This window comes from Scyliorhinus torazame, chromosome 10 (genome assembly GCF_047496885.1).
Source record: "Scyliorhinus torazame isolate Kashiwa2021f chromosome 10, sScyTor2.1, whole genome shotgun sequence".
In the NCBI taxonomy this organism is placed as follows: Eukaryota; Metazoa; Chordata; class Chondrichthyes; order Carcharhiniformes; family Scyliorhinidae; genus Scyliorhinus; species Scyliorhinus torazame.
The window spans coordinates 30,510,534-30,525,153 of record NC_092716.1 but is presented as its reverse complement, the minus strand read 5'-3'; the positions used below and the strand labels follow the sequence as shown (position 1 = coordinate 30,525,153).

The window sequence follows — 14,620 nt, the reverse complement described above, 5'->3', positions numbered from 1 at the left end:
GGAAAGAACAGGGTGGCATGGCAACTCCAGTGGTACCGATGAGTTGACTGCCCACCCCCCCCCCCCCCCCCCCCCACCTCCAGGCCCCTCCAGAGGACATCCGCCCAGGGCATCTAAGGCTGCAGGACACAGAAGGCAGCAGGCTGGGAACAACCTCGATACAGCAGTAGACCATGGAAAATCAAGTAGAGTGAGGAGCACTGAGTGGGCACTGATGAGGTCACTATCTGTAGCTAGGGCGAATGGAAATCTGTGACAGTAAATATTCACTATTAAAACATGTCTGATACATGTGAATCCTCTGTCAGGTTAATCTTCACAGCAGGCCTGCCTGCACCCCCACCCCCTGTTGCCCTCTGCTCCCCCACCACCCAACCCCGGACTCCGTGGTCCAAGATCAAAAGCCCCTGATGCAGACCCTGTTCAGAAGATGGGTGTGAGCGCGCTGTCAGCAGAAAGACAGCAGTCAGACTTTGGCAGAAACTGAGGAGCAGCTGAGCTTTCCTCACAGGGAGTGATCATCATTCTGCTGCCTTGTGTAGTGATCCGCTGACAGTGCCGACACAGGCCCATCACTCTGGAATGATGTTACACAGAGCATTGGAGGGGGGGAACAGTGCGATCGGGGAGGGTGTAGTGTGATGGGGGGCGGTAATGGGAGGGAATAAAATGGGGGAAGAGAATGGGGGGAGGGAGGGGAATAGGGGGAGGGTAGGAGGATTGGGAGGGAGGGTGGAAAATGGGTGGGATTGGGATAGGGAATGGGGTGACTGGTGATTGGGGGCAGGGAGGAAAATAGGGAGGGAGGAGAATGGGAGAGGAAGAGATTTGTGGGGGCCATTGAGTTGACGGACACAGCCTCATCCTTCGTGAATCGGAAGACGGTGAGAGCCTCCCTGGTCCTTCTGGCATGTCAGACCCTTGCCGCCACCTGTCCTCCATCCTCCGGCTTCTCCTCAGGCTCATCCTCCAGCCTCTCCTGGACCACCTCTTCTTCCTCAGATGAGGCCGCATGTCCTCCGCCTCCTCCTGCTCCTTCTCCTCCTCCTACTCCAGCATGTCACCCCCTCGCTGTGCCAGATGTTTGAGGGCACAGCAGACCACCACAAAGCGGGAGACCCTCTGGGGGTGTACTGCAGGACAACATCAGAGTGGTCAAGGCATCGAGCCACCTTTTCAGCAGTCTGATGCACTGCTCGATGACAGCACATCTGGCAACATGGGCCTCTTTATATGGGGTCTTTGCCTCAGTCTCAGGCCTCCACACTGGTGTTATCAGTCATGACCAGCGGTTAGCCCTTGCCCCCATGAGCCAACTTGTCATCCTGGGGTGGTTCCCATGGCATAGAATATAACAGCAAGGATGTTATGTTGGAGCTTAACAGAGTGTTGGTTAGGCCACAGCTGGAGTACTGTGGGCAGTTCTGGTCACCTCACTATAGGAAGGAGGTGATTGTACTGGAGGGGGTACAGAGGAGATTCACCAGCATGTTGCCTGAGATGGAGCATCTGATCTATAAGGAAAGACTGGATAGGCTTGGATTGTTGTCTTTAGAGCAGGGAAGGCTGAGGGGGGAGGGTATGATTGAGTTGTAAAGGATTATGAGGGGTTTGAACAAGGTAAATAGGAGGCAGCTGTTCCCCTTTGTTGTGGGGTCAATCACAATAATAATAATCGTTTATTGTCACAAGTAGGCTTCAATGAAGTTACTGTGAAACGCCCCTAGTCGCCACATTCCGGCGCCTGTTCGGGGAGGCCGGTACGGGAATTGAACCCGCGCTGCTGGCCTTGTTCTGCATTACAAGCCAGCTATTTAGCCCACTGTGCTAAACCAGCCCCAGAGGGCACAAATTTAGAGTGGGTTTGAGAAAAACGAAATTCACTCAGAGGGTGGTGAGAATCTGGAATGCACTGCCGGGGAAGGGAGTGGAGTCTGGAAATCTCATCACCTTTAAAAAGCACTTGGCTGAGCACTTGAACCACCATCATGTTCAAGTGCTGGAAGTGGGAATAGCGCGAGATTAGGGGTCGTTATTGTTGGTGCAGACTCGCTGGGTCGAATGGCCTTTTCTGTGCTGTACAGCTCTATCACTCTAAATTTGTAAGGAGCATAAAAGCAGATTGTAAAAACTTCTATCAGTATGTGAAATGAAAAAAGAAATAGTGAAGACAAGTGTAGGTCCTGAACAATCCAAAACAGGAGAATTTATGACAGAGAACAAGTAAAGAGCAGAGCAATTACACAAGTACATTAGTTCTGTCTTCATGGATATACTCACAAATAACTTCCCAGAAATGCTAGGGAACCAAGGGTCTACTGAGTAGGAGGAATTGAAGGCTATGAGTACTACTAGAAACATAATGCTGGAGAAACTAATGGGACTGAAATTATCAGGACCTGATAATCTATATAAAGGAGGTGTCCATGGAAATAGTCGTTCTGTAGATTATATAACAGTCCCAGCAGACTGGACTGGAGGGTGGCAAATGTAACTATTTAAAATAGGAGGGAGGGTGAAAACAGGAAATTACAGACCGGTTAGCCGAACATCAAGTCATAGGGAAAATGTTAGAATCTATTGCAAAGGATGTGATAACAGGACACTTAAAAAATAGCAATGGGTTTAGACAAAATCAACGTTGATTTGTGAAAGGGAAATCATGTTTGACAAACCTACTGGAGTTTTTTTACGACATAACTAGCAGAGTAGCTAAGGGAGAAACAGTGAATGTGGTGTATATGGATTTTCCGAAAGCTTTTGATGAAGTCCCAGAGGTTAGCGGGCAAAAGCAAAACACATGGACATGGGTGTAATATGTTGACATGAATTGAGAATTGGTTGGCAGACAGAAAACAGAGAGTAGGAATAAATGGGTCTTTTTCAAAGTGGCTGGCGGTGACTAGTGTGGCCCCCGAGGTGTCGGTACTTGGACCCCAGCTATTCACAATATACATCAACGATTTGGATGAGGGAACCAAATGTAGTATTTCCAAGTTTGCTGCTGACACAAAACTTGGTAGGGATGTGAGTGGTAAGGTGGGTGTTCAGACGTTTACAAGAATAAGTTGATTTGACAAATATATGGCAGAGGCAATATAATGTGAAAAAATGTTAGGTTATCCACTACAGATTGAGATGAAGGGTATTATTTAAATGGTGATAGATTGGGAAATGTTGATGTCCAAAGGGACTTGGATATCCTTGTACACCAGTCACTGAAAGCAAGCATCTAGGTTCAGCAAGCAGTCACAAAGACAAATGATACGTTGGCCTTCAATGCAAAACGACTTGAGTGCAGAAGCAAGGATGTCTTACTGCAGCTGTAAAAAGATTTGGTGATACCATACCCTGGGTATTGTATGCAATTTTGATCTCCTTATCAAAGAAAAGATATAAGGCAGGGCAACACGGCAGCACAATGGTTAGCACTGTTGCTTCACAGCGCCAGAATCCTGGGTTCGGTTCCTGCATGGGACACTGTCTGTGCAGAGTCTGCACATTCTCCCCATGTCTGCGTGGGTTTCTTCTGGGTGCTCCGGTTTTCTCCCACAAGTCCCAAAAGATGTGCTGTTAGGTGAATTGGACATTCTGTGTACCCGAACAGGCGCCGGAGCGTGGCGACGAGGGCATTTTCAGAGCAACTTCATTGCAGCGTTAAGGGAGCCTACTTGTGACAATAATAAAGATTATTATTGCTTGCTGTAGAGGGGGTGCAGCAAAGGTTCGCCAGACTAATTCCTGGGATGACAGGATTGTCGGATGAGGAAAGATTAGGCCGAATGGACCTGTATTCTCTGGAATTTAGAAGAATGAGAGAGGATCTAATTGAAACACATCAAATTCTGACAGGGCCGGACCAAATGGATGCAGTGATGTTCTTTCCTCTGGTTGGGGGGTCTAGAACAAAGGTTCACAGTCTCAGGATATGGGTTAGGCCATTTACAATCGAGATGAGGAGAAATTTCTTCACTCAGAGGGTGGTGAACCTGTGGAATTCTCTACTACAGAAGGCTGTGGAGACAAAATCATGGAATATATTTAAGAAATAAATAGATTTAAGAAATAAATAGATTCCTAGACACAAACGGTGTCCAGGGGTATAGGAACAGGGCAGGAGTATGGCAGAGGTGGAGGATCGGCCATGATCATATTGAATGGTGCAGCAGGCTCGAAGGGCTGAATGGCCAACTCCCGCTCCTATTTTCGATGTTACTATGAAAGTACAATCCTCTGATTATGAGATAGTTAAAACTATGTTTATGAGCTTCTCCCCAAAATGTTTCAATTAAAATTTCAGTCTTTGGAGAAAAAGATAGAATAAAACATTTGTAGAATTTGCCAGGGCGAAAGAGACACCATTCGATCAACAAAGTCAGAGTAGAAGTTTGAGAATGTGAGGAAGTTAATAATAATGGAATAAAATTTGAAGCAGAATCCCTACTGCCATCATGGCACACCTGGAAGACAGCAGGGTTTCTAAAATTTGGGAATCGGCAGTTCAGACAAATGGTTATGACATTCGCAGTAAATCTTCATTTGTAAACTCACCATGAAAGTGGAGGAACAGAAAAGATTTCAGCTTCAGGAAGAGGGCAGAAGCTGTTGCAACCAATGTAAGCGATGGCAGAGAGAACAAATGCGATGTTAAAAAATCAACATGTGATCATTGCCATAAGACAGGCCATGTGAAAGCAAATTGTTGGAAGCTCAATCTACTAAAATTGTAACAATGTCCAAGATAAAGATCCAATAATCTCAAGCGAAAAGAGTGACCTTATCCGGCAGGGATGTTGCCATTGCAGTATAACTCTGGAGTTTAGTCGCAATCTTGCTCTTGGGGAAAGTGATGCCAATATCCTGAAGGAAACAATCTCACCTTGCTTGTGTCGAAGGATGCCTCCTTCAGAATCGTCATACTCCTGAATGGAGCATAACTGTGTAACTCCAGGATGGTGTGACTCCTGGTGGGGGGAAGATGTTGGTGGTCAAATGTGGACAGGAACTGAGGTGGGCGGACACGCAATGCCTGATGTTGACCACAAATTATTTTATTTTGGAAATGTCTATCATGTTTCCTTGTGGGGATTTGAGAGTCATTGGTATCATGTGGTTGTCAGCAATATTACAAGCTCAATACAGTATTGCAGACTAACCAGCATACAAATACATTATTGTGTCAGCGACCTCCCATTGCAGAACTCTCAAGGGAGATGCAGGCACGGATTTTCGCAATATTAACGGATATAAAATGTTGTTTCTTATTAACTATAATTGCTTCCAAGCAGAAAATATATCTCATTTTGCAACTGAACATCTGAACATTGCATATTAAGCAAATCATGAAACCCTGCAAATTTGGACTCGATAGAATGTTGAATTCAACAAAGCCTCTGTGTATTGACGATGTTTTTTCTTTGAAACTCAAAAACAGAAAACTAGAGAAAGACTCCCATAAAGATCAAGATAAGAGGAAAGGTTATTCCTTAAAAATTTAAGCAAGCATAGTTCTCTCTGATTTCCAATGGAATTAGACATGTAGGCATAGTGGGCATATAATACAGCCTGAACCGAGGGCCGCCGATTGGAATATAAGCAGATGAACATTTAATTTTGTCCATCTTATATTTCACTGGTCAATTTTTAAACAGAGGCTTTCACTTGTGTAAAATAAATATGTTGCCGCCTCCACCAGAGAGAGGACCAAAAAGGTAAATTCTATATCGCCAGCAGTAATTTGAAATCTAATATGCTCTGTCTTTGTGGAGATTTGATGCGCAAATTAAAAATTCATAGATATATACGCCTTGTTGTATGCTTTAAACTTACATATGCCTGATTCATTCAATTCCACATCATAGAATCATAGAATTTACAGTGCAGAAGGAGGCCATTTGGCCCATTGAGTCTGCACCTGCCCTTGGAAAGAGCACACTACTTAAGCCCACACCTCCACCCTATCCCTGTAGCCTCACCTAACCTTTTTTGGATACCAAGGGCATTTTAGCATGGACAATCCACCTAACCTGCACATCGATGGACTGTGGGAGGAAACCGGAGCACCCGGAGGAAACCCACACAGACACGGGTAGAACGTTCAGACTCTGCAGAGACAGTGATCCAAGCTGGGAATTGAACCTGGGACCCTGGAGCTGTGAAGCAACAGTGCTAACCACTGTGCTACAGTGCCACCCACACATACTAAAATGAGGAACAAGGGACAGCACAGTGGCACTGTGGTTAGCACTGCTGCCTCACAGCGCCGGGGACCCGGGTTCAATTCCTGCCTTCAGTGACTATCAGTGCAGCTTTTGCACATTCGTTCCGTGTCTGCGTGGGTTACCTCCGGCTGTTCCGGTTCCAGCCCACAGTCCAAAGATGTACGCGTTAGGTGGATTAACCATGCCCCTTAGTGTCTAGGGATCTACAGGTTAGGTTATGGGGTTACAGGGGTTGGTTGAGGTGGGTGGGGAAGTGGACATGGGTAGAATGCCCTTTCGAAGGGTCAGTGCAAACTTGATGGGTCGAATGGCTCCTTCTGCACTGTGGGGATTCTATGATAATAAACAGGAGGAGACAAATCAGCTTCTTTGAGCCTGTTTAACCATTCAGTGTATTGGCGGCTGGACTGTATCCTAACTCCAACCTCCCGCCTTGAACAAAATTCTATTGAACTCAGGTTTCAACTTGGTAATTGAGCTGCAGGGAACGCCTCCAAAATTTTTAGCCTGCCATTACATTATAAATGATTAAAGTATAGCACTGACTGATAACAAATCCAAGCTGCAACCTCAGTAAATGCAATCAAAATGAAATGGTTTAATTTAATAGAAATCACCATGAAAACAAAACTAGAGGAAAACTCACAGAACAATGTGATGATAGAGGCCAGGAGGAGCGTGATGCTGATGTGGAGAGAGTTGGCTGTACTGCAGTCCATTTTGTTCTTCTTGCAGGAGCAGATTTGCACTAGAACATCTGTACTGTTGGTCAGTGGGGGCTTTCCTCCATCTGTCACCACAATTGGCAAAATGTAGTTTGCTCTTTTCAGCGTATGCAGGAGTCTGAGTTGAGCATGGGTGCCTAAAAGAACAAAAGAAAAAGTGAACTTTGTTCCCAATATATAACTGTAATTTCCTTTGACCATCAAGGTGAGACCTATTAATGTCAGTGCATGGAGCACTTTATAGCTGGGAGATGTTTTTTTCCAATTAAGAGGCAATTTAACATGGCCAATCTACTACCCTGCACATCTTTGGGTTGTGGGGGTGAGACCCACGCAGACACGTGGAGAATGTGCAAACTCCACACGGACAGTGACCCAGAGCTTGGATTGAACCAGCGTCCTCAGCGCCGTGAGACAGCAGTGCTAACCACTGCGCCACCCTGTTGCCCACAGCTGGCGATCCTTAACAGGTGACAGAGGCAATTGTGCATTTTGAATGAAATGAAAAAATGAAATGAAAATGAAATGAAATGAAATGTAAATCGCTTATTGTCACAAGTAGGCTTCAAATGAAGTTACTGTGAAAAGCCCCTAGTCGCCACATTCCGGCGCCTGTTCGGGGAGGCTGGTACGGGAATTGAACCCGCGCTGCTGGCCTGCCTTGGTCTGCTTTAAAAGCCAGCTATTTAGCCCTGTGCTAAACCAGCCCCATTTAGCCCTATTGTCACTCCATCACTCAACCAGCAGCATTCCCTGGCACTCCCGATTTACACCCAACAGCCAGAAACTTCACTGAACCCGCACACTTAACTAGCAGCACTCCCAGACACTGTGGGTTCGCCAGCTGGTTTGTGATGTAGAATAAGGCCAACAGTGTGGGTTCAATTCCTATGCTGGCTGAAGTTATTCATGAACCTTACCCCTTGCCTGAGGTGTGGTGATCTTCAGGTTAAACCACCACCAGTCAGCTCTCCCCCTCGAACGGGAGAACAGCCTATGGTCATCTGGGACTATGGCGACTTGATGTTACCTTACCTTTACTAACCCAATGGCCAGAAACTTCACTGCACCCACACACTTACCCAGCGGCACTCCCTGGCACTCCTGACTTACACCTAATACCCGGAAACTCCATCGTACCCACACACTTACCCAACAGCACTCCCTGACACTCCCGGCTTATACCCAAAACCCAGAAACTTCACTGTACCCACACACTTCACCAGCAGCATTCCCTGGCACCCCCGACTTACAGCCAGAAACTTCACTGTACCCACACAATTACCCAGCAGCACTCCCTGGCACTCCCGGCTTATATCCAAAACCCAGAAACTTCACTGTACCACACACTTAACCAGCAGCACTCCCTGGCTCTCCTGACTTATACCTAATACACGGTAACTCCACCGCACCCACACATTTACCCAGCAGCACTCCCTGACACTCCCGACGTACACTCATCACCCAGAAACTTCAGTGCACTGAGCAATCCTGCAACCCTTATGCCCACTTCTTTCTGCTTCCAAACATCTCCGGCTATTCGGCTTTGGGAGAAATATCACCCAAACACATCACTACACAATCACTGAAACTTGTCCCTCTCTCCTGCAGGATAAATTAACACACAGTAGAAGGGGCAGTACAGAAACATTTGGGGACAAGATGATCCATATGGAAGCGATGGCTCTCAGCATCAAGGGGCCAGCTGAGGCAGAGGCCATGTCAACCGGTATCACTGAGAACATTGGGCGAGAAGAGAATTTGGGCAATATACTTATCCTGGAACTCCTCAAAGCTTGATACTGGGTGTTAAAAGTGAAAGATTCTCAAGGTTTGAGATATTACATGACAACTTCAGATGAGTCTTTACTTTTGAAGATGATGCTAAACTATCAATCATAGATTATACCATTGACAACAAAAAAGAAAACAGTAAAATAGACAAAGGTATCATTTAAGGTAGAATAAGAATTCTCAAAATAGATGAGGCTGCTAATAGAACATAGAACATTACAGTGCAGTACAGGCCCTTCGGCCCTCGATGTTGCACCGACCTGTGAAACCACTCTAAAGCCCATCTACACTATTCCCTTATCGTCCATATGTCTATCCAATGACCATTTGAATGCCCTTAGAGATGGCGAGTCCACTACTGTTGCAGGCAGGGCATTCCACACACTTACTACTCTCGGAGTAAAGAACCTACCTCTGACATCTGTCCTATATCTATCTCCCCTCAATTTAAAGCTATGTCCCCTCGTGCTAGACATCACCATCCGAGGAAGAAGGCTCTCACTGTCCACCCTATTCAATCCTCTGATCATCTTGTATGTCTCAATTAAGTCACCTCTTAACCTTCTCTCAACGAAAACAGCCTCAAGTCCCTCAGCCTTCCCTCATAAGATCTTCCCTCCATACCAGGCAACATTCTGGTAAATCTCCTCTGCACCCTGTCCAATGCTTCCACATCCTTCCTAAAATGCGGCGACCAGAATTGCACGCAATACTCCAAATGCGGCCGCACCAGAGTTTTGTACAGCTGCAACATGACCTCATGGCTCCGAAACTCAATCCCTCTACCAATAAAAGCTAACACACCGTACGCCTTCTTAACAACCCTCTCAACCTGGGTGGCAACTTTCAGGGATCTATGTACATGGACACCGAGATCTCTCTGCTCATCCACACTGCCAAGAATCTTACCATTAGCCCAGTACTCTGTCTTCCTGTTATTCCTTCCAAAATGAATCACCTCACACTTTTCTGCATTAAACTCCATTTGCCGTCTCTCAGTCCAGCGCTGCAGCTTATCTATGTCCCTCTGTAACTTGTAACATCCAGTGTCATCTGCAAATTTACTCACCCATCCTTCTACGCCCTCCTCCAGGTCATTTATAAAAATGATAAACAGCAGTGGCCCCAAAACAGATCCTTCTGGTACACCACTAGTAACTGGACTCCAGTCTGAACATTTCCCATCAACCACCACCCTTCGTCTTCTTCCAGCTAGCCAATTTCTGATCCAAACTGCTAACTCACCCTGAATCCCATGATTCGTGACAGGCCCTACTCTTACCCTAGTCATTCTTTTATTCCTGACATATCTATAGAAAGCTTTAGGGTTATCCTTGATCCTACCTGCCAAAGACTTCTCATGGCCCCTCCTGGCTCTTCTTAGCTCTCTCTTTAGGTCCTTCCTAGCTAACTTGTAACTCTCGAGCACCCTAACTGAACCTTCATGTCTCATCTTTACATAAGCCTCCTTCTTCCTCTTGACAAGTGTTTCGACTGCTTTAGTAAACCATGGTTCCCTTGCTCGACCACTTCCTCCCTGCCTGACAGGTACATACTTATCAAGGACACGCAGTAGCTGTTCCTTGAACAAGCTCCACATTTCCATTGTGCCCATCCCCTGCAGTTTTCCTCTCCATCCGATGCATCCTAAGTCTTGCCTCATCGCATCATAATTGCCTTTCCCCCCGATATAACTCTTGCCCTGCGGTATATACCTATCCCTTTCCATCACTAAAGTAAACGTAATCGAATTGTGGTCACTATCACCAAAGTGCTCACCTACCTCCAAATCTAACACCTGTCCTGGTTCAATCCCCAGTACCAAATCCAAAATGGCCTCGCCTCGTTGGCCTATCTACATACTGTGTCAGGAAACCCTCCTGCGCACATTGGACAAAAATGGACCCACCTAAAGTACTCGAACTATAGCGTTTCCAGTCAATATTTGGAAAGTTAAAGTCCCCCATAACAACTACCCTGTTGCTTTCGCTCCAATCCAGAAGCATCTTTGCAATCATAGAATTTTTTTTTTTTTTTTTACAGTGCAGAAGGAGGCCATTCGGCCCATCGAGTCTGCACCGGCTCGTGGAAAGAGCACCCTACCCAAGGTCAACACCTCCACCCTATCCCCACAACCCAGCAACCCCACCCAACACTAAGGGCAATTTTGGACACTAAGGGCAATTTATCATGGCTAATCCCCCTAACCTTTCCTCTACATCTCTGGAACTTTTCGGAGGCCTATAGAAAACCCCTAACAGGGTGACCTCTCCTTTCCTGTTTCTAACCTCAGCCCATACTACCTCAGTAGACGAGTCCTCATCAAACGTCATTTCTGCCATCGTAATACTGTCCTTGACTAACAATGCCACCCCTCCCCCTCTTTTACCACCTTCCCTGAGCTTACTGAAATATCTAAACCCCGGCACCTGCAACATAATATCAAGGGTCCTTAAAATAAACTCTTTGCCTACATTTTAAACAGCTTGTTAGGGACAGGTACCATTTCTTTGGATTGGAAGGATGCTCATATTGTTTGATTTTTTTTGGAGATAGTGAAAAGATCGCCTTTTGGTCGGGGGCAACATAGATTTGCAAGGCAGGTTGGCTGGTCAGAAAAGAAACATTCCTTCTCTTCCAGGTCCACAGACAGTGTAATAGAGGATCCAGCCATCTCGTCTCCTTTTATCTATCATGTTTCCTGGGCCTCGAAACCCAGCCAACATAAGACAAAAATAGAAAACCTGTTAAAATGTAGGAGCAGTCTTCTTAAAAGCTTTCAGCGACTGCCCTGACTCCTGGGAGCAGAATTCTTGCCCATCCTCCCTCTGTAAAAGCCACCAATGGACACAGGTTAGGCTCGAGGCCTATGTTTTTAAATTCCCCACCTGACCTGGACCCATCTGCAGCCTTAATACCACAAATTTATCCTTAGAATTCCACAACTGGATGCTTTACTGAATTTGTCAAAAAATATCAAGGGAGCAGTGAACTGGCACAGTGCCCATGACAAATGGCCCAGGTAATAGTACACTTCATGCTGTCTATACTGGGCAGAATAAATTGCTCTCTATTCCCCATTACCATGTGACATCCCTTGAAAAAATACTGCTTCAAACACAGTTAGGGAAAATCTCTTCTGCCTAAGGAGGAAAAACAAGTGTCCATTGTCATCACTATAATGGTGATGGATGTTTTATGAAGTAACATGTGTAGCTTAACAGCAATTTCTCTATTTCTATGCTAGGTTAGCTCATCTGTAAGTGCCAAGAAGTATTGTTGCTAATTTTCCTCTTCCTACATCTAATGGCGCACAAGGCAGGCTTTCATGTTTTCCCACAACGAGGCCACGGTCTATTGCTTGGCCTACAAAATACAGGTCAGCAGTGCTTGGTCAAGTCGATAAGAGAGTGGTTGGGGTCACGAGGCTATTGATTTCTTCCATCTTTGTGGTGAGCTGCCTGGCCTCTGGCAGTACATGAAACTCTCTACAAAATAGGAAAGTGTGTCAAGCACTGCAAGCAGCAATCTCAATCCTTTTCCTCGGTACTGCACATTGTCAGAGGATTGGAACATCGCGCTGTTGTAATATGCCTTTCAGGAATAAAAACACTGGAAGGAAAACGTTGTCTTAGTTTCACATTTGCTTTGAGCATAGCACACACACACAGCACTGCTGTGTGTGCCATGCGCCATGTGCAAATAACGGTGCCCACAACCTATATACACAATCGCTTATGAGTGATTAGTGCCTTTATATCATTACCAAAAACACAACACACACCATACTGAGAGATTCCTCGACCACCTGTTCAGAAATCAAAACAAAAGTCCCTTACTGTTCACTTGGGTGACCTTCCAGGTTTTTTCAATTCCAGGCTGCTTTCCCAACTGAAATTTGAATGGATCTGCATTAGGGTGGAGATCTTTGTCTGTTGCCCCCAAGATAGCGACATTGAGATCTTTCGAATCCTCACAAAACTTTGCTGTAGTTGGAAAAACTGAGGGCGGGTTGTCATTCACGTCCAGCATAGTGATGATCAAGGTACCGGTGCCAGTGGCAACAGGAACACCTGAGGGAAAGAGCACAAGGATTTTCAAGTTATACTGCAATAGAAAAGGTGTTTGCATGTTTATGAATAGGATTCTCTGATTAAAGAATCATTGAAATTTGTAACATATCATCGGGTGCCGTTATTCAGTTTATGTGGTCTTTTTTGCTTTAAGTTGCTGTTGGGTCCAGTCAGTCCCTTTACATTCTCTTTCCTTTCTCAGGGTTTAGAATCGTAGAATTTACAGTGCAGAAGGTGGCCATTCGGCCCATCGGGTCTGCACCAGCCCTTGGAAAGAGCACCCGACCCAAGTACACACTTCCACCCTATCCCTGTAACCCAGTAACTCCACGTAACCTTTTTGGACACAAAGGACAATTTTAGCATGGCCAATCCAACTAACCTGCATGTCTTTGGACTGTGGGAGGAAACCGAAGCACCCGGTGTGATGTGTTGGGTGTTCTGGATCACAAACAGATCACCAACACTTGAAGTGGTGCAACTCTATTTTATTACAAGGTTCACTATTTAAACATACTTGAACTGTGGGTAAATACGATACCAGCTTTAACTAAAGACCTTTGCCTAGTCCTAACCAGTTGATGCACTCAGCACACGGAGAATGTCTGTGTTGCAGGCTGCGAGCTCTGTGCTCCTTGCTGGTTGCTACTCCCAAGAGCGGGAACTCTGATGTCCCCTGTCTTTATAGTGCGTGTGCTCTCGCTGGTGATTGGCTGCGGTGTTGTATATGTTGATTGGTTCCACTCTGTGTCTGCACCATGATATACTGGTGTATATTACGACATCCCCCCTTTTATATAAAAAAAATGTGCCTGCGTGACAATAAATAGTCCGTGGTGAATGTTCCTGATGATGTGTGCGCGAATTATTTACAGGACTATGTACATAAGCTATTTACATGGGAAGGTGCCTGGTGCAGAAAAACGGTGTGTCACACCAACAACGAGATGAACATTATATACAAACCACTTGAACGATTAAACAGAAGAATAGAACCAGAGAGTCCATTAGTGCAAAGTTCACAAATTAAGTCTCTGAGGTGGGCGACGAATTCTGGTTGACCGCCTCAAGGATGGGTCAGGAGCCACCAGCTGAGGAGCGGGCTGGACTGCGTCAGAGTGAGGAGGATGCAGAATATCTGGAATCTTTGCATAGTCCAGGTCAGGGACAGCAGGAGGGCGTGGCACTGGCAGAGGATCACATAGCGAGTGCAGAACGAGACGAAGGGCACGCTGATTGCGGCGGCGAATGGAACCATCCGGTAGACGAACCAGGAACGAGCGGAGAGCCACCTGCCGAAGAACCACAGCGGTTGCAGACCAGCCACCATCCAGAAGATAGATGCAGACGTTGTCATCTGGAGCCAGAGCAGGGAGATCAGCTGCCCGAGCGTCATGAGCCGTCTTGTGTTGTGCACAAGACAATTGCATTCGTTGAAGGACCGGAACGTGGTTGAGGCCTGGGACGTGAATGGACAGCACCGTCGTTCTCAGGGTGTGACCCATGAGCAGCTGGGCTGGTGACAGGCCCGTGGTCAGTGGGGCCGAACGATAGGCCAGCAGGGCGAGGTAGAAGTCGGATCCCACGTCGGCAGCCTTGCAGAGGAGCCGTTTGACTATGCGGATATCCTTCTCTGCTTTGCCATCAGATTGGTGGTACAGGGGACTGGATGTCATATGCACAAAGTTGTACCTTCTGGCAAAGTTGAACTATTCCTGGCTTGCGAAGCAGGGGCCATTGTCCGACATCACAGTGAGTGGGATGCCATGACGAGCAAAGGTGTCCTTACAGGCACGGATGACCGCAG

At 46.3% G+C, this 14,620-nt stretch overlaps 1 protein-coding gene across 1 annotated transcript in view; it reads right to left on the bottom strand.

Annotated features, from left to right (window-relative positions):
• LOC140384794 (cadherin-13-like) overlaps nt 1–14,620 on the bottom strand; it is a 169,119-nt gene that overhangs the window by 25,851 nt on the left and 128,648 nt on the right. Inside the window, exons 7-8 of the mRNA XM_072466784.1 lie at nt 12,580–12,813; nt 6,868–7,083 (exon numbers count right to left, since the gene is read on the bottom strand). Coding sequence (XP_072322885.1) covers nt 6,868–7,083; nt 12,580–12,813 — 450 coding nt within the window. The remainder of the gene's footprint in view (nt 1–6,867; nt 7,084–12,579; nt 12,814–14,620) is intronic.